We start from the raw sequence: 18,842 nt of genomic DNA, 5'->3' as shown, positions 1-18,842 counted from the left end.
GTGGGAGGCTCTCAGTGGTCTGAAGCGGTCTGAAGGGACTGGGCCTGAACCTTGTGGGGTAGAGGGACCGAAAGAATCTTTCTGGAGTAGAACCGAGGCGGGGAACACCAGAAGGGGAGTCCAGCGTGGGTCAGGGCTGGGAGGCTGGAGAAGGGGTAGGATGCCACCCCGGGGCCCGTCCTCGGGTTCACCTGGCTGCGTGTGGGGGGGAGGCCCCACCAGCCAGGCTGAGTAGGGCCCTGCGAGGCGCCAGGGAAGCCCTGGAGGTGGCAGCTGGGAGGGGGAGGCCATGGCTGCCTGGCTGCTCCCCTCTTCTCGGCTAGCTTGTGCTGCCGCTGCCGACAGGCCCCAAACAGCTCAGATTCAAAAACAAAACAGGCTTTTAAGATGCCAAGTTTGATGAAATCTGAGTGCTAGAAGAGGTGGGAGTTTTCTCTTAGAAAAAGCTGAAAATCAAGAGTGAAAGCTGTGAAGGGAGCCCAAGGCTCCCCCGGCCCCCCTTACTGCCTGGAAGCCTGAGGACAGGGTGGGGCTCTGGGAGAGTGTGGGAGCCTGCAAGTCTGAAGCTGCCTTCCCACCTGCTACGGGGTGTCTTAGCCCTGACCTTGCTCAGGAGGGAGCTGCCTCAAGGGCAGGGCCTGAGGCGGCCTTGGTTTCCTGGGTGTGCATAAAGGCTGGGGGAACCAGCAGCCCCACTTCCCACCAGGTCTCCGCTTGCGTCTCTGCACGGCTGCGTTTCCCGGCTCTGTCCCTGCATGCGTCTCCAGGGACACGTGCCTCGGCATACGCGGCTCTGCGGGTCTCCACTTGTGTGTTTCCGCGCCTCTGCCTGCACTCCCTCTGGATCTGCCTGTGTGAGTCTCTTGCCACAGGTGCTCGTCACTGCAGGTGCCCCTCCACACACACACACGTAGGTTTCTATTTTTGCACCTGTCTCTTTCTCCATGTAGATCTCTGGGGGTCCCAGGTTGTGCCTGTATCTAGGTGTCTGTGTTCAGAGATGGGGTGAGCCCGGGCCCCACACTCAGGCACCGGGGAGGGGTCAGGCCTACAGACGGTGCCACCCCAGGGAGCCCTTGTATGTGTGTGCCTGCGTGTGCACAGAGACGCCAGGAAGCCGGGTAAACACGGGTGAGAAGTTCGTGCTGACAGACGGTGCTGCCCGCTCCGGGACCCCGCAAGGCGTCTCCATCTGTCCGCTTCCCTGGTGCAGCCCCCTCCCTCTGATCCAGACTCCGCCACAGGCATCCCAGGCTGAGCTGGACAAAGAGACCTGTGTGTGCTTTGTGGGGGTCCCCCCGCAGCCTCCCTCCCCCAGGCCCTGCAGCCGGCCTGTCCACCCCCACCCTAGCCTCATCCATCAGGCCCCGGCTCCAACCAGCCTCACCTTCCTTTCTGTCTCCCCACCCCCCACAGCCTTACTCAGGCAGCCCCTCCTTCCCTTCCCCCAGCAAGCTCTCCCTGCCTCTCCTGCTCGAGTGTTTGCTACTCCCGCAGCTCCCTCCTCCTTCTCCAGGAAGCCACCAAGATAGCCGGGGAGCTGTGGAGTCTAACAGATCCAGCTCCCGTGCTGCTGTGGGACCGCAACCGAGCTCTTCGCCCTCTCTGAGCCTCCGGTTCCCAACACCCACCTCCTTAGGACCCCCCCCCCCGCCCCCGTCACCTTCCTCTGCTCTGTGGGGGTCGCAGGGTTCCCACTGCAGGATCTATAAAGACCAGCGCACTTCAGTGCGCACGTGTGTACCCACCGCAGGTACGCAGATCTGGGCGCCCAGACCCTGGGGAATGTGTGCGCCCTACATGTGTGTGCAGGCAGAATCCACAAACGGCTGTAGACACTCGGGCTCCCGGGTACCTCGGAGGTGCCCTAAAGTCCCCGTGGGTTTCTCTTTCCATCGCGGGGATGCTTTTATCAGAGGATGGATGGACCTGGGCCCCAGAGGGACAGACACTGCGGAAGCCCGGCGCTGAGGCTGCCAGGCAGGTGTAGAGACGTCCCCGCGCTGTGTGCGCACTCAGGGGGCGGCCCCCAGCTCCCAGCTCCGCCGCGGGTGAGCAGGAAGGAAGCTGGGCTCCCTGGAGTTGCTTGCGGAGCGGGGTCCTGGGAAAGGGCGCTGCGACTCCACCCAGGCGAGGGCGGGAGGGGCGGCCGCGGCTCGGACCGCGGATGCGCGCCCGCCCGCATGGACGCGGCATGCGCCGCCTTTCCGCCGCGGCCCGCTCTCCGCCGTTGCCATGGTTACCCGGCGGCCGAGGTGGGAGGGACCCTTCTTCCCCTGGCGCGCCCGCCGCAGTCCCTCCGCCCTGAGGACCGGTGTGGAGGGGACTCGGCCTCGCCCGCACCCTCGGGTGTTGGAACGTGGATGGGGAGCCGCGGGTGGCCACGTGTAGGGGCCGGTCGGGTTCGTGTGGCAGTAAATGCGAGCGCCGCCGCCGGCAGGGGGCATAGCATGGGGGCAGGAGGGGGCCGCCGGCGCCCTCACCCTGCCAGGCGTGGGGTCCCACCACCTGGCCTCATCCCAGCCCCGCCTCCGCTTAACTCTGCGGCCTTGGGCAGGTCCGTAGACTCCGCCATTTGCGCATACACTTCACATAGTTTCGGTAAAGATTAAATCATTTTGTGAAGCATTTTAACGCGGTATCTGGAACTCGTACACCTAACCTTTATCCCTCATATCTGGGTCTGTTTTCCTTGCTGTTGATGGGTTTGCAGTGATCGTGTGATGTCAGCCTGAGGAATTTGCTCTGGTCCTTAGCCCGAGTGGTTCAGGCTCCAGTGGCCCCCGCTCCGGTGCCTCCTGGGGATGGGGGAGGAGAAGGTGGTGAGTGTTGACCGTCTGATCGCGGGTCAGTGAACACCAGCCTGCCCAGGGCTTAGCTTGGCCAGACGCTCTCGGGGAGTCCGTAAGTGGCTGCTGTCCTTGGCTAGGTTTGAGTGTGCTGGAGAGAGCCCCCCCCCACGCACACCCCCGCCCGCCCCGGCATAGAAGGCAGAGTCAGGTCACTCCCAAGGGGCTGGAGTCCTCCGCTCCCCTCCCGGAGGTACAGAACTGCAGGCTTCCGAATTGTGCCTGAAAACCTAGTTGGCACAAGGGACTGGCTTTTTGGGTCCTGCTGTTTTACGGACGGCTCCGCACACATGCCAGTTTTAGGCTCTGGCGGCTGTGCCTGAGGGATGATCTGAGCCAAGGACGGAGCCATTGAGGGCACGGTAATTGAGGCAGGAAAATTAATTGTCCTTAATTTGGCACAAATCCCAAAGACTTCCCCCGTGTTAGGAATTCAGAGTAGATTCCCAGGACACAGGGCTGCAGGTGTTTGCACTTCTTCCCTTCTCCTCCGTCAGCACCTTGCGGGTAGCGATGGGGGCCGGCTGACTCCTGGGCCCCAACTCTGGCAGGCCCTGCTCCCCGCCCTTCCTTCTCCATTGCTCAGGAGGGCTGAGAAGATAGGACTGAGGTCTGGGGAGAACTGGACTGGCGCCCTGGTGGGCTAGGATAGCTCCAGAAGCCCTGAGCGGGCCCCCACCCCTGGCTGGGCAGGGAGGGTGGAAGCGGAGAACCCTGCCTGGGCCTTCCTGTAAAAGCAAGTGGCAGCAGGACCAGAGGAAGCTTTTCCCCTGCTCAGTGCGTCTCAAGCCCTGTTTCATTTTCTTTTCGTTTGTTTGATTTTTGGCTTTTTGTTTGTTTTTTGTTTTAATTATTTTCTGATTGTAATTTGAGTGTTCTTTTTTTGGAGACAGCTTTTTAGAGCAGTTTGGGTTCAAAGCAAAATTACTGCTTCATTTTCATCCTCCCTTTTCTTGCCACTGTTAACATTTTCCTTTTAAAAATCAGAGGTAAAAGTCAGGACGCTGTGGGATCATATTTACAGCCAAGGAGACACAGGGTTCCTGTCTGGAATTTATAGGGCTGCAGGTGGGGAAGTGTTCCGCCAGCCACTGGGAGAAGCTGGGGAGGCGAGGCCGGGCGGGGAGTCCTCCTGCTCCCCAGCCTGAGACCCTCCCTCTCCTGACAGGGCCACAGTCCCTCAGGGACGCCCAGGTAGCTGGAGCCTTGGCAGAGCGCCCCCTAGGATGTGGCAGCACATAGGGGGCTATCTTACCCCTCCCTGCTGGGGCTCCTCCAGCTTCTCCCCGGCCCGCCCCAGCCAGTCCCCCGGGGTCTCTGAGAGTCTCAGGGAGGACCAGCCCTGCCAGCCTCTCCCGTCTTTCCTTCTGAGGATGCCACTTGCCTTTTGCCTGGCACAGCAGCCTGACCTCAGCGTGTGTCCCCACACGCTCATCTTGTGCTGGGCCTGAGAGGGGGGATGGGAGTGGAGCTGGTCTCTCGCTCTCTGCCATCGTGGAGCCCCGCTCCCTCCCCGGATACTCACCAAGGACAGGTCTCCCTGCCCCCAGGGGGTGTGCCTGGCATCCACACTGCTGCAGGGCTCTGCCAAATTCTCACACTCGCTCTGTCGTTTGCTTCTGGCAGGGAGGGCCTCGCCACGCAGCACGGAAAAGGGGGACCCAGGCCCGAGTTTGGCCCCTGTCTGCCCCAGTGGCCCAGCCCTTACTAGTTATAACAGTGACGCCAGCCGATAGTCACCGGGTGTGGACTCTGTGTCACCCTCTCCAGCACCTTGTTGTCTCACAGGACGTGGTCTTTGTGGTGGCTTTAAACGGAGGGCACTTGAACCCGGTTTGAGGATGGCAGTGGACACACGGAGAGGACCAGGAACACTCCCAGGTCGCAGAGCTAGTTAGAGGTGGAGGCAGGAGCCCCACTTGGTCTGCGCTAGTCTAGCGTCTGTGCTGCCAGCCCCTGGTGCTCTCAAGGGTGTGAGGGGGCAGCCTTGCATCCCCTCCCCCATCAGGGCCGACACCCGTGTCCACGTGCAGTGAGGCCAGTAGTGTCCTGCTGAGGCCGCTCCTGTTCCCGGGGCAGTGACTCCCCCGTGAGCCACCAGCCCCTGGGAAGCTGGGAGCAGGCAGCCGGGGAGGGGTTTTGCCTCCTCATCAGCTTCTGGTGTCCTCTTGGGGCTTTTGAAAATGTCTTCAGCCTCCACAAGCTCAGCCATGGTCCTGAGGCCTGAGCCTGGGTCCCAAGATCAAGACCAAGGGAGGGAGGAGGGTCAGGGAGGAGGGCGAGGGTGGGGTCGAAGGTGGGTCATTGGTAGAGCAGGGGCTGCCGAGAGTCAGGGCCAGACACAGGCTGTGACATGGGGCTCTGCCCCGGGGTCGAGCCGAAGGCTGGATGCAGGCAGGCAGGGAGGGGACAGTGCGCATGCAGGCAAGTGAGCAGGGCCAGGACAGCATGCGGAGCCTTCCCACTGCGTTGGCGCTCTTGATGCCGCTGCATGAGCCCTGGGCTCCCTGGCACCTCCCGTCCCTGTAGCACTTCCCGCTGTGGGCAGGAGGGCTTCGATCCACGTTTTCCCAGGGTCCAGAGAGATATGTTGTCATGCCTGCAGTCTGAGGCATTGCTTCTGAAACCTGGAAACCCTGACGGGACAGGCTGGGCCCCACTGCAGCTCCTGGGCCCTGGGAAGGACAGGCCTGAGCCGCGGCGCTCGGGACTCTGGTTCCTCATGGGAGGTAGGCTTCGTGCTTCCAGGTCGGGGAGAGAAGAGCCTGCAGGGTCCCAGCCGCTCTGGGAATCAGGGCAGTCCGAGCGGGCAGGCAGTGCCAGCCCTCACGTGCACATCTGCTCTCTGTCTGCAGAGGAACAGCTGCCCCCCGGGTTCCCCTCCATCGACATGGGGCCTCAGCTGAAGGTGGTGGAGAAGGCGCGCACGGCCACCATGCTGTGCGCTGCGGGCGGGAATCCCGACCCTGAGATCTCTTGGTTCAAGGACTTCCTCCCTGTGGACCCTGCCACGAGCAACGGCCGCATCAAGCAGCTGCGTTCAGGTGAGCACAGGGTGAGGGTCAAGGGGCCGCGCAGACGGCAGGAAAGGCCAGAACCCAGCGCGGCCTTCGCTCCGGGGCATGGGTGCCTGGGGCCTTCCAGGGCTGGGCTGAGGGCGCCTGGTGGGTGGGCCAGGGTTGCTCTAGGCCCACCAGGCCGACCTGGGAAGCGAGCTTAGCAGCGAGGGCTGGTCGTCCGCGATGCTCACCCTCCCGGGACCGTCAGACTCCAGATTTCAGTCCAGCTCTGCCCCATGAGGCACCAGTGTGGTTCACAGCCTGGCATGGGGCTCCGCAAAGGTACTCTGGGCCTTCATCCTCCACCCGCCCTGGAGCCCGGCCTGAGAGGCCGCCTGGACGATGCTTCTGTTTGCTTCTCCAGACGGCAGGGAAAGAGGCCAGAGATGCCTGATTCATCAGGCTTCAAAAGGCTGGACCTTGGGGGCTTGCAGCTGGGGGACTTACTGCCATCCCCCAGCCACCAGGGCCACCTGTGTCCTCTGCATGTCTCAGTTGAGCCCTCTTGGAGCCCCTGAGCAAAGATGCCGCTGTGACCGGGCAGGAGGTGTCGCCCCGTTGATCGATCTGCCTGCGAGGCTCCCGCCAGGATAATTGATTCCGTTTTTGTGGGAACAGAGCAGGCGGCAAAGGAGCCTCGGAATCAGCTTAGCTCCAGTTCTGCATCTGCCACCAGCATGGGCTGGACTGATAGACCCTAGTCCAGAAACCCTCCTGCTACCTATGGGATGTGGGGCCCCGGGCAGGAGGGCCAGCCCCAGCCAGAGCCCCTGCTGCCCATCAGCTGTGGTGTCCACACTGCAGTGGAGGACGTGACTCTGCTCCCTTCAGGGCCCTGCAGGCCTCAGTGGCGCCCCGCCAGTCCCTGGGGTGCCAGCCCCTCCTCACCAATTTCCGCATGGTGGGCACCCCCGCAGCGCCCAGGGGAGGAGGGAGAGATGAGCCGCCCAGCGGGGGCAGGATTCTGGCCCCAGCCACGGCCGCCTGAGACAGCCTACGAAGTGTTAGCTCATTTAATTTAATTAAAACTCAACAAGATGGAGGCAGCTGTAGCGCAGTTAATTAAAACAGCCATAATCAAGGCAGGAAACGGTCCGCCAGTGTTTGCGGCCGCTGCCCAGGGCGGCACAGCGGCCGCCACGCTCCGGCTCCTCTGCGTGTCCCTACGGCCCCTGGGCAGGCTCCCCAGGCAGCCAGGTGGTCCTCCCTGCAGGCCTGGCCTCCGCCTAGAACGGCGCTGACTGTCTGTGGCAGCAGTTCTGGGAAGGCACACTGTGTCACGCGTTCGTTCTTTAAGTATTTATGTAGCGCTTGCTGTGTACCGGGCTCTGTGCCACCCATTCAAGGCCCTGTGAGTCGGCTCCCGCCCAGGACTCCGCTGGATGCTGTGAGGCCTCCTGGGCCTCCCAGCAGCCGCCAGCACCCCTCCGGCCCTCTCAGCCACTCTCTTCCACATTCCCTTAGCTCCCTGCCCCTGCCCCGTCTGCCCTGCAGCCCCTTCTGCTCGTCTCTCCAGCCAGGGAGCCTGGGAGCCCTTGCCCAGACCAGTTCACCTGTGCCGTCTGCATGCCTGCAGTCCCCAGGTCTGTCTCTCTAACCCAGACATCTTGCTGGAGGCCTAGACTCAAAAACCCACCTGCCTCTGGGTGGCACCCTGACCGTGATGGGTGGTGACTTCCTTTCCAAACAGCCCTGCCCTGTGACGGGCACCCCTCTAACCTGAAACCTAGGAGACACCCCAGCTCCTAGTCCATATAAGGAACCAGCAGAGCCTCTTGATTTGTCCCCCATAGGGCTCTTGAATCGGTCCCTGTTCCTTTTTCAACTGCCTCGGCTGCATCCCTGGTCACCAAACACGGCTCTCCCTGCCTGCTGGCTCTCCATCCTGCAGCACTGGCAGTTTCCTGCTTGCGCGCTTGGTGCTCTGCCAACCTCCGTGGCGCCTCGCTGCCTCCCTGGTCAGGTGCAGGCTCCTGAACAGGCGCACAGAGCCCCGCTCGCACTCGCCCGGCTCACGTCTCCAGCTTTATCGCATCAGGTCGCAGCTGCACCACTTACGAGCACTGTGGCCTCACTGACGTTAACTCCTTTGAGCTTCGGTTTCCTCATTTTTGCAAAGGTCTTAGAGCAAGAGCTACGTGAGCCAGTGGCAGTGAGAGCTGTCGGTGACCATCGGCCGTACGACGAGGGCTCCGTGAGCAGACCTCTCGGGCCCCGGCCTCTCCCCTACTTGCATTGAGCCCCTGACCGCAGCCTCCCCCTCTGCTCACGTTCACAGAACGCAAAGCTCCCCGTTCTCTGCCTGTGGTCTTACGTTGCCTTGTGGTGTCACCATCTGGCTCCAGCTCTGCTCCCTTAGTTCGGGAACTCTGCAGGGAGGGCCTGGGGTGGGCTCCCCTCTGAGCCGCCCGCCCAGATGCCTAGCAGAAGCCTGGCTGTGGGTCAGGAATCTCTGAGCCCTGATGGTGATGGCCCGAGGGCGACCTTTGAGCACTGTCCTTGCAGACCGATGTTCATTCCCCCGCATGCAGGGTCCGGGGAGGACTTCCTGTTTGACCTTTTCTGCCACCTGGAAGCTGTGACCTCAGGGTCGTGGGCCCAGCGTCCAGCTCCTGGGATGGCACCCAAGGGGCCGGAGTCAACTCACCTCCTCAGTACCGGACAGGATGCGCCCCTGTCGCTGCTTGACCCTGGCCCTGGTCTTTGACCCAGTAGCTGCTGCCCTTGTCCTGCTACGGTTTAGAAGGGTCTGGAGCTGTTCCCTGCACATAAAGACAGGGGCATCCCTGATGGAGCGGAACCGGGCCCCCGAGCACTCGGCTTTTACGGGGGCCTCATGGTTTCCGCATCGCCGACAGTGGACGAAGTGCTTTCCTGCCTTTGGTTGCACTTGACTCTCCTGCAACCCTGAGAAGTAGGACATGCAGAGACTGTCATGTCTACCTAACAGCTGAGTTAGGGAGTCCCCTGCGGTCACGCGGCGATCCCAGGCTGGGGAACTCCCCCGGGACGGCATCCAGGGGCTTTCTAGCACATCCACCAAACCTGGGCCCTGGGGAGCCCCAGAGCGCCACAGGCTCATCCTCTTTGGACCTCGGGCCCTCCCCAACCAGCACCAGAACTCCTTGGGCGTCTGCAGGCTGAGCGCCAGCACGTGTCACCAGGGCACACCCCGGAGCAGGAGCTGGAGAGGAGAGCAGTCGGCAGCGTGCGCGGCCCCGGGCGAGACATGCTCGGCAGATGCTTTCTTCTTCCCCGGAGGGGTGTCACCTGCCGCCACAACCAGAGCCTCTTGGAGGATCTGAGCTTGAAACCCAGTGTGGACCCCGGAGGAACCGGCATGAGCTCGGGAAGTGTGGAAACCAGTCCGGAGTAGGCTGCATCCCTGGAGCAGGGGGCCAGGCTGACCTGCCAAGCCTGGACAGGGTGCTGGCGACAGCCCCTTGCTCACTCTTCCCAGTGCCTGAGTGTGGGTGCCAGCATCCCGTCACCACAGAGCATCACTTGACCCACCCTGTCCGCTGCCCACTCAGAGATCTGAGCCAAGGTGCCAGCATCGGGGCCTGGTGGATGGGCCCTGAGGGAAGTGCAGCGAGGGCTCCGCAGTGGCCTGGGGCTGCCGCCCCCGCTCCAGCCCCCGCCGTCTGCCGGGAGGGCCCGTCCGCTCCCTTCATCTGAACACACCCTCCGGTCTCCCACACCCGCCTCGGGAAGTGGAAAAGACAAATTCTTCTTTCAGTTTGGTGGGGAAACGACTGTGCCAAGAGGCTCAGAGACTTGTCCCTCAGCGGGGTGGGTTGCGGAAGAGCTGAGGCCAGAAGCTAGGGGGTCCCTGTCGTGAAGCGTTTGTGCCGCCACCCCTGCCCCCTTCCCCTCCAGCTCCCGGGTCAGGCCTGGCCTGTAGGAATAGATCAGTGGTGTGGACTTTTTGGTCTTGGACCCTCTGATTGTACATATCAGGGGACCTCCAAGAGCTTTTGCTGGTGTGGGTTTTATCTATCAATATTTGCCGTATTAGATATTAAGGCTGAGAAGATTTTAAATATTTATTAATCCACTTTAAAATAACTTAAAAACCCATTACATGTTAACATAAACAACATTTTTTTAATGAAAAATAATTATACTTTGCGAAACAAAAGCATTTAGTGAGAAGAGTGGCCCCGTTTTACCCTTTTACAAATCTCTTTAATTTGGGGTTTAATAGAAGACAGCTGGATTCCCATAGCTGCTTCTGCATTTGGTCTCTTGCAGTAGCACATGTCCTGAAGTTTCTGGAAAACACCACTGCATGTCCATGAGAGAACAAGAGTGAAAAAGGAAAAACACACCTCCTAATATTACGGAAGTGCTTTTGACCTTGTGGAGCCCCTGGAAGGGCCTCAGGGACCCCGAAGGTTCAAGAACCGTGCTCGGAGGATCTCCAGGATGATGGGTTTTTCTAGACAGGCCTCACCCACAGCCCAGGTCCCGGCAGCTGCCTTTGCCGGCTCTCCAGCCTCTGCAGGAGGCAGCCTGGTCCAGGGGGAAGGCTGGGAACCAGACCTGGTTCATTCCTGCCACCTCATAAGCTGTCAGTGACCTTGGGCTTTGGGGGGGTCACTTCATGCTCCTCCGCCTCGGCTTCCTCTTTCCTGCCAGGGTGGCTAAGTCCTCCTAAGTGCGTGCTGTCGGCTTCGAGGAGGTAGTGTTTGTTCACGCTCTCTCCCCCGGAAATGGGCAGAGAGGGGCAGCATGGACCGGCCTGGGGTGGGGCAGTGGCGGAAGAAAAGCCTGTTGGGAAGGGAGCCTGTCCAGACCCCAGAGTAGCCCCACACCAGGTATTTGGAGGGTGAACCTCTGGCCCCCTTGGCTGCTGACTCCTAGGGTGACGAGACACTGAACATGGTGGGTGGGGACCTGGCCTCTGGCTGTCACCAGTCAGCTGGGGGGACGCTGCAGTTACTCGGTTCTTAGCAAGGTTGAGGTGGCTTTGCAGGGGGTCTGCGTAGGGGGCAGGTGTCTGTGTTGGGGGGGCTGGGCTGCTGGTGGCCTGAGGCCAGCCCTCCCTCCAGCCCCTCCGTCTGTCTGCCTAAAGGCCCCACTTTGCTTTGGCAAGTGCCCTGTTTGAAATCCTCCACCCCTGTGGAATTTAGGGGCCCTGCCGAGCAGGTTACAAACTCTTTCCTCGGCCTCCCCCGCCACTGACCTCAGCCAGCGGAGCCTGCAGGAACCCCAGCTCACGTCCTGATTTCTGTCAGCCTCCCGCCCCCTCCTCAGAACAGCGCCAGGGCCCCGGGGAACACGGCTTCGCCCACACTCAGCCTCGTGCTTGCTCACACATCACCTGCGGTTGCCTGAGCCAGGCCTCAGTTTCTCTGTGTATTTAAGGCCCTCTCTCGTGTTTTATTTTATCTGGTTTGGCTTGTTTGTGGCTTTCCTTCCTTTTGTACTAATGCTTCTCTCTGATCTTATTTGCATTCAAATTACCTCGCCAGGTGGTTCACCAATCAGAGGTAAGAATGCTGTCCGTGCATCTCGCCACGCCACGCCTCCCACTGCCGTCACCACCACTCCATCCCGTCCCGTCCGGTCCGTCACCTCCCCCATCCCCATCCCGACCCCTCCAGCCTCCTCATCTCCAGCTCTGGCCCCTCGACACCACCGGCCACCACACGCTTCCACGCTCAGTCACCCCCTCCTGTGGACTCATCCATTGCAGGTCTGGGTTGTGGAGATACTCTGATCCCTGCCCTGGAGCTAGAAGCCCAACTGCCCAGGCCTTCTCGGCCGGGCCCCCAGAAGAGACTCTGTTGGTTCCTGCAGGAGAGTCAAGCTCGCCCCTCAAGTCTGGCCGGAGATGGAAAGTCTCCCCGAGACGGGTGGGGGGGGGAGCAGGACCAAGGCTTGCCTTCCCTCCCAAAAACCTCCTTTCCGTGGGGCCCGCAGTTATTGCTAAGTCTCCCTGAGCATCCCAGCCCTGTAGCAGAAGGAGGCTCTCCCCGTAAATCCCTCAGCCCGGCACACACCAGGGGGAACGTGCACTTAAGACTTTAGTGTTAGAGTTCCCACTGTGGCCCAGTGGGTTAAGGATCGGCAGCTGTGGTGTAGGCTAGCAGCGGCAGCTTGGGTTCAGTCCCTGACCCAGGAACTTCCGTATGCCGCAGGTATGGCCCTCAAAAGGAAAAAAAAACAAGTGACATTAGTGGCTGGATGACAACAGAAATAAACAGGATCCTAGGTCATGTGACCCCTGACCCATCCGCCCCATTGCAGCAGGGCCCTGCATTCTGGGGTCCGAAGCCCAGACGGGACTCAAAGGTCAGGGTTCACGTTCGACTCCCCCTCTGTGGCCTTAGCAGCGGGGTTGTGCTCTCAGAGCTCTGCCTCCTCCTCTTTCAGTTGGGCCAGAGCCGCACCGCATGGGGTCTGAGGCTTAGCGGAGAGGAAGGGGACTGGACCGTGTCTGGCCCAGAGCAGACCCTGTGTAAGACGGTTTTACTCCCATAAGGTGTTTATTCGCATCCTTGCCTGCCCACTGCTCAGTGTCCTTGGGTACGTCTAGACAGTTCAGGGCCACGCTGCTCTCGGGACAAGATGGGCTGAGGGGAGCCCTTCCAGAGGAGCTGCTTCCCTGTGGAGCGCCTTGGCCGTCCCCCCCACGCCCCGCCCCGGACAGGACTCCCGCCCCAGATCCCCCCCGACCCAGCCATCCTCTCAGCCTGCACTGATGCCTCAGTGCCCCGCCGCTGGCTCTTGGTGTTGATTCCAGACTTGAGAGTTTCTGTGGCAGCAGGCCCAGGGTCGGTGTGGGGTCCCTGACCAGTCCTGGCTCTGGGCGCCGGGAGCCTCCTCCTCCAGCAGGGAGCCCACCCAGGTTCTGCTTCCTGCTCCCGCCATGGCACCAGCTGCCCCCCAGCTGAGCTGACTGACCTTCATGCAGCCCCGTCCCCCCGGCCCAGGGCCTGACCCCCCCACCTGCTTGGATGAACATTTTTCTGTGACAGCGTCCATCCATCCCATACACATGACCTTTTGGGTGCCCGTCGGGGCTCTTCTCGCAGGAGATGGGTATTTGGCACGGGCCCTGGGCCCTCGTGCTCCCTGATGCTAGCGGGGAGGGCTGAGGCCAGGACCGCCGAGCAGGCCAGCCCCCTTCCTCCTCTCTGTATCCGGGCCCACCCTGGGCATCCCTCTCTTCCAGCTCCCAGCCCGCTGGGTGTTCAGGGCCCCTCCTGCTGCCCCCAGCCTGAGTGGTAGGCGAGGGCTGTCAGGCAGTGAAGGGGCTATAGCTCAGACCCCGGGGGCCGGGGCCTCTTCCTGTGGCTCCTGTTCACCCATCCGGGTGGGGTGGGCAGCTCTGTCTGCGTCCTGTGTGGCTGTGGCCGTCAGCCAGCCTGGGCTGTGGGAGGGCGGGTGTGTGCAGGTGCTGGTCTTCTGTCAGGCTGTGTCCTGTGGGTTGGTAACTGTCCGTTGGGCCGTGTCCTGTGTGGGTGTGGTTGTCTGTCAGCTTGTTCCAGGGAGCGGGGCGTTGCTTGTGCCCCAGGGTGTTCCCGGCACAGACAGCCTGCCGGGTGTGCTCTCACCAGCAGTGTTCTCAAGCCTTTACTGCGGGGCTGGGGGGGGGGGGGGGGCACATCAACTGGTTGTGCTCCCACGGCCCACCTGCCTTCACCTGGCCCCTCCCACCTGGACCTGCCAGGACTGGCCCCAGCCCCCATCTTCATCCCACGTGAGGGTCCTTCTCAGCGCCTCCCCCCCCCCCCCCCCCCCGAGTCCTGGCTCCTTTCTGACCGGCTGCGGCCAGAGCAGCCCCTTAGGGCGCTGGCCTGTGTGGAAGCTGCAGCCTCCATTAGGCTCCTGAATTATGCAGGAGCCGCGGTGGGTCGAAGCTCTTTAGCGGGACCAGGCTGAGGAGAGGAGCCGGAATGGGTGGGGCCCGAGGGGGGAGGGGAGCGTGGGTGCTGTGAGCCGAAGCTGCTGGGCATCAGGCCCCCGGGGCCAGCCCTTCCTTGCTGTGGGGTTCTGCTGGGCGGCACAGCCTGGGCTCTTGCCCGATGAGGGCATCGCATGAATGCAGATCCCAGGCCGGCCGCGTTCCACGATGCTCTAGTACGGATGCTCCTTGGCAGACAGGCTCCAGGATGGCCAGAGCACGCAGACGTGCAGCGGAGTTGGGGGGTGGGGGCGAGCCCCCGGCCGAGCCAACTGGACCGCTGGTGGGCGGCCCTGTACTCCAGGGCACAGCCCTTGGTTCCGGCCAGGAGGCCCCGGGCTTGGCAGGGAGAGCCTCCTGGAACCAGCTCCGGGGCCAGGGTGTGGCCCTGATGCCTGCAACGCCTGGTCAGCACGAGCCGCAGATGCTGTCTGAGACGCCCCGCGTGGACCCGGCCTGACCGCTGTCTTTGTGTCCCCCCAGGTGCCTTGCAGATCGAGAGCAGCGAGGAGTCAGACCAAGGCAAGTACGAGTGTGTGGCGACCAACTCCGCAGGCACGCGCTACTCGGCCCCCGCCAACCTGTACGTGCGAGGTAAGGACTCAGGCGGCGCCCGGCCCTCTCCACGGGGCTGAGTTGCCCCTGCCCGGGGCTGCCCAGAGCCTCGGCGTGGACCTACGGGGCTGCCACAAGCCCAGTCTCTCCTCCTCTCCACCTCTCTCTGCAGCAGCCGTAGCAGCAGCGGCAGCTCCCGCTGGGCAAACTCCTAACATCCGCCCCGACTTTGCCTTCCTCCCGCAGGCCCTTTGGGAAGCAGCCACTCTTGGGAGCATTTATATCTCTTGTAGGTCCTGCCTCATGGGCGCAGAGCCCCACGGGAGTCTAGAGCCTTCTGAGCAGACGTGTGTGTGCGCGTGCGCGGGTGCGTGTATGAGCAGGCCCACGCGTTTGTGTGAATGCGTGCACAACTGTTTGGTCTTTCTTGAGTGTGTCCTGCCCACCCGGGCAGGGAGGGCTCCAGGCCATTGCACCTGCCCCCCGACCAGGTTTGCCCGGGGCCTTCCCGGGCGGGCGGGGGGGGGAGCCAGGTGTGCTTTGTCATCATCAGTGAGGACCCTTGTGTGGGGGGTCAGGCGGAGGCACTTGGAGCCCCGCAGTGAGCAGCTGCTGTCTTTTAGGTGTGCCTTGCTGTGACTAAGTGGATCGTGGACTTTTGCAAGTCCAGGTACCCAGCAGAGAGGGCCTGGGGACTGGTTGGGCCTGTGCCGTCTCTGTGACGGTCACAGCCCCCAGGGGACCAAAGCCGGCCACCCGCCCCTTCCTGAGAACACGCCAGGTCTTGTGTGCATGGTGCCCTGGGGGGCCTAGGCACCCCCCTCCTACCCTCCCGTCCCCCCACTTAGCCCTCCTGCACAGATGGGCGCTGTTAAAAGTGAAACCGTCTCCCCTCGGGGGACTCGTAAGGGAAAGTGGATGCAGCCTCCTCGTCGCGGTGACTTCACCACGTTAAGGGCTCGGAGCAGCTTTGCAAAGGGTGTCCTCTGCCTGTCCGCCCCGGGGCCAGGCGTGGGGCCGGGCGATGAGAGGGCCTGTCCCCCTCTTCAGGGTCACGTGGCCACACAGCGCGGAGAGAATTCGTTCATCAGCCGTGTGCTTTTCGAGGGCTGTATCGTGTCACAGCACAGGATCCCCAGAGGCCGCAGCTGCCAGCCTGTTTGGTGATGGGCAAATTGTGCTTCAGAGACTGGCTGTTGCTCCATCGGAATGGGGGGCATGGGATGGGAGGTCCCCATGGGTCCCCTTCTCACATGTTCTGCTCTTTGAGGCTCACCCGAGCTGACCCGGCGCCTGTCTTAAGGAACAGCATCAGGGCCCGGAGGCCAGGAGCGTGAGAGCCACCCAGACGGCCAAGTGCTGTGCCTTGCACAGCCTGTCCCCACTCTGCTCCAGGCCGAGCCTCTGCCTCCTGCCCAGGGGCCCGATGACGCCCCTCTGAGAGGAGCAGCTGGAGCGACCCCACTCAAAGACCTGCCTCCTCCCACCCAGCTGCTGTGTGGACCTGCCCGGGCAGTTCTTCTCAAAGACCCTAGGGCCAAGAGCGTTGAGGTTCTGGGCCTCCGCGTCAAGGTCCTTCCCTGTGTGTGTGTGTGTGTGTGTGTGTGTGTGTGTGGCTGCACCAGGGAGACGAGAGGCCTGGCAGAGGCGCTGGGCATCCCAGGCAAGCGGCACGAGTGTGTTCGTATGGGCACATTTCCTGGGGCAGAGCCGCAGAGGCTGTCCCGGGGCAGGAGGAGGCCCAGACCCAAGGTGGGTGGACTCTGCGTCATCGCCTTGACTGGGCCGCTGCTCCGAAGTCACCGTGACACTGGTCACACCATTGCTTTAGCCCTGGGGCAGGACAGTGGGTCTCTCTGGAGATGACCTGAGCTCAGCTGCTGGAGCTGATGGCTCGGGCGCTGACCAGGAAGCTCCTACCTCCAGCCCCTTTGATCCCCTGTCCACACATGGTGGGTGGGCCCAGACAGGACCCTGACTGGCTCCCGCCACGCCCCGTGCCCCACCCCCACCGTGTCTGCCTGAACCGCCTTCCCGGCCCATTTCCACAGGCCTTTGGGGCAGGGGGTGTGGCGGTGCCTTTCGTTCTACCCCCACTTGCCAGGGATCCTCAAACAGGGTGTCCCAACCTGGCTTGAACTGTCTCTCCCTTTCTTTGGCGCACGCGCATTCCTGTGGGCCCCTGGTGTCTTAGAGCCAGTGCTTATGACCTGCCTGGTAACCAGGCCCCACCTGAATCTGTACCTGCCCTGCTTTGCAGAGAGCGATTTGCCCTGAAGCCCCAGGATAGGCCCTATTCACTGAGCCTCTAGACACCTAGAAAGCCCTGCTCCGAGGACCTAGGGTCCGCCCTCATCACCGCAGTCCCGGCAGAGCCCCTGCTTTCAGCAGTGCCGAGGGCCCATCGGCCCCGGCTCCTCTGGGACCGCCTCGGCGGTGCTGGCCCCCAACTCCGTATCCTGAACCCGGCTGGAGGGTGGCCCACACACAGGCAACCTCCCCCAGTGCCAGCCTGCCCGCCGGCCTGTGCCCACCTGCCCCCCAGCAGAGCAGCTGCAAGGCTTCCTTCCGAAAGAGCAGGCACCAGTCACCCTCCAGACCAGTGGGAGGCCCCCTCTGGGCTCCCACCGTCAGGAGCTTCAGCTTCTGGGTCAGCGTGGACCCCCCACCCACGGTTTCTCAACCTCGACACCTGGAGCCAAATAGCCCTTAGCTGTGGGGGGCTGTCCTGTGCCTTCCAGGATGTTTAGCAGCCCCCCGGCCCACTCGATGCCAGGAGCAGCTCCTTGTCACGACAGCTCACAGTGTCTCCAGACCTTCCCCTGTGCGGCTTGGTGGAAGACCCCCCCACCCCCGTTGAGATGGACGGCCTCCCCCTGCCATCATCCCTTGTCTGTCTCTAGTCTCTTCTGCCGTGTCCGCAAGGCCTGAGGCCGGGTCTCCTCCTCGGGTTTGGCTTCAGTGTCCACCTCACGTCCCTCCTCTGTCCCCCAGACTCGGGGCTCCCACTGCTTCTCTGAGACTGGCGGTTGCTGCCTTTCGTGGGACAGGGCGTGTAGAGCTCCCAGCCCAGCGCACACAGCAAGGGCTTGCCAGTCAGTAGCCGCTGCTGCTGGCAGGGAGGGTGGTGCTGCTGGGGCCGCATCCCCCAGCTACGTCTGACTTCGGCTTACCGTTGCCCGCAGCTCCACCCACCGTCTGCAGGCCCAGGCAGGCCGGGTGGACCCACCTCTCTCTCTCCGACTCCCTCCCCCAGTGACTCACGCTCTCTTCTATCCACAGCGTCTCCCGCCTCCAGCTCTTAGGACACGCAGCTGCCAGGGCCCCCCTTCCCCCTTCTCTGCAGGGACCTGGCCGCTGGGCCACAGCTGTCTAAACGGGGCGCTGTCTCCATGGCCTTCTCCCCACAGGCTCCCAGACCAGCTCCTCCCGCTCTGGTGCTGCACGGCCTGGGGCTTCTTCAAGGCAGCGGGCTTCCAGGGGCCTCTGTGCCTCGGTGGGTTGGTGGGCTGGGTGGGCCCTGGCCCCGAGCCCAGCTCACTGGGTCTGTCCGAGCTGGGGGGTGTGCGTGAGGCATGGGGGCCCGCCTGTGCCCCACTCCCACCCCTCCCTGTCCGCCCCCCCGCCGGCAGGACCCAGCCCTGTCCACCGTGTCCTCCATGAGTCCTGAGTCCTTTGTGAGCGGCCTGGTCCGCGCGCACCTGCGGGCACGTGCGTGTGTGTGTGGGGCACAAGAGTCTTGTCTCGTTTCCGTGCTGTGTGGGCAGATGAAGGTTGGCCTGTTTTTACTCTCTCTGTGTTTCTCCTTGTCTTTTTTTTATTCCCTCCTCATCCTCATCGCACTCTGCCATCAACCCAAACTCTCATCTCTCAGATCAGCGAGAAGGTTGGTCCTTTTCACTTCTTATCCATCTACAACTCGCCCGTCGATGGGATGCTCCTGTCCGTAGGGACCAGCGGGCTCCGCCAGCTCCTCGGGCTCGCCCCAGTCAGGCCCGCCCGCCCGTCGGGCTCTGTGCTCCGTTGTTTGGGCTGGCGGGCGGGCAGGACCAGGGGCGGGTGGGCAGGTCCCCCTGCCCCGCATGTTTCTGCTGCTTGGGTCCCTGACGCCCCACGTGTCTGCATGTCCCCTTAGCTGGGCTCCCCTGCTGGGGAGGTCGGGTGGGCGTGGTGCATGGCACGAGACTGGGCCCGCCTTTGTGCCCGGGCCAGGCCAGCTGTCTGCTCCCGGTGGAGCTCCGGAGTGTTTGGGGGCGGGAAGAGCCGGAGTGCTTCGGGCGCACCTGCGGGGCCGTCCAGAGCACCCCGCTCACGTTGGTCCGAGCTCAGCGGAAACCCCTGGACAGATGAAGGGAAAAGGCTAGTCCAGAGTGAACTCATCCCTCGAGGTCTTGCGGCACAGGGTCCAGTCCTGTAGGTCTCCCCTCTCCTTGAGCCCCTCTCCCCCTCGGCTGGACGGCAGCA

General features: G+C 62.8%; 1 protein-coding gene across 50 annotated transcripts in view; it reads left to right on the top strand.

Annotated features, from left to right (window-relative positions):
• Window positions 1-18,842, top strand: part of PTPRF (protein tyrosine phosphatase receptor type F) — an 87,095-nt gene that overhangs the window by 30,472 nt on the left and 37,781 nt on the right. For 28 of the 50 annotated variants that reach the window (XM_021096874.2, XM_021096873.2, XM_021096860.2 and 25 more), the window contains 2 exons: window positions 5,705-5,893; window positions 14,307-14,417. In XM_021096874.2, coding sequence (XP_020952533.1) covers window positions 5,705-5,893; window positions 14,307-14,417 — 300 coding nt within the window. Of the gene's footprint in view, window positions 1-5,704; window positions 5,905-11,385; window positions 11,404-14,306; window positions 14,430-18,842 lie in introns of all 50 variants that reach the window. The other 22 variants (XM_084965230.1, XM_084965243.1, XM_084965231.1 and 19 more) reach the window with 4 other exon arrangements.

Source organism: Sus scrofa, chromosome 6 (assembly GCF_054392235.1).
Source record: "Sus scrofa isolate SSC_HxYL_T2T_F1_AM1 chromosome 6, Sscrofa_HxYL_maternal_Yorkshire_Landrace_v2.0, whole genome shotgun sequence".
NCBI lineage: Eukaryota > Metazoa > Chordata > Mammalia > Artiodactyla > Suidae > Sus > Sus scrofa.
The sequence above is the reverse complement of the archived record's forward strand: the minus strand, read 5'-3'. Positions and strand labels throughout refer to the sequence as shown.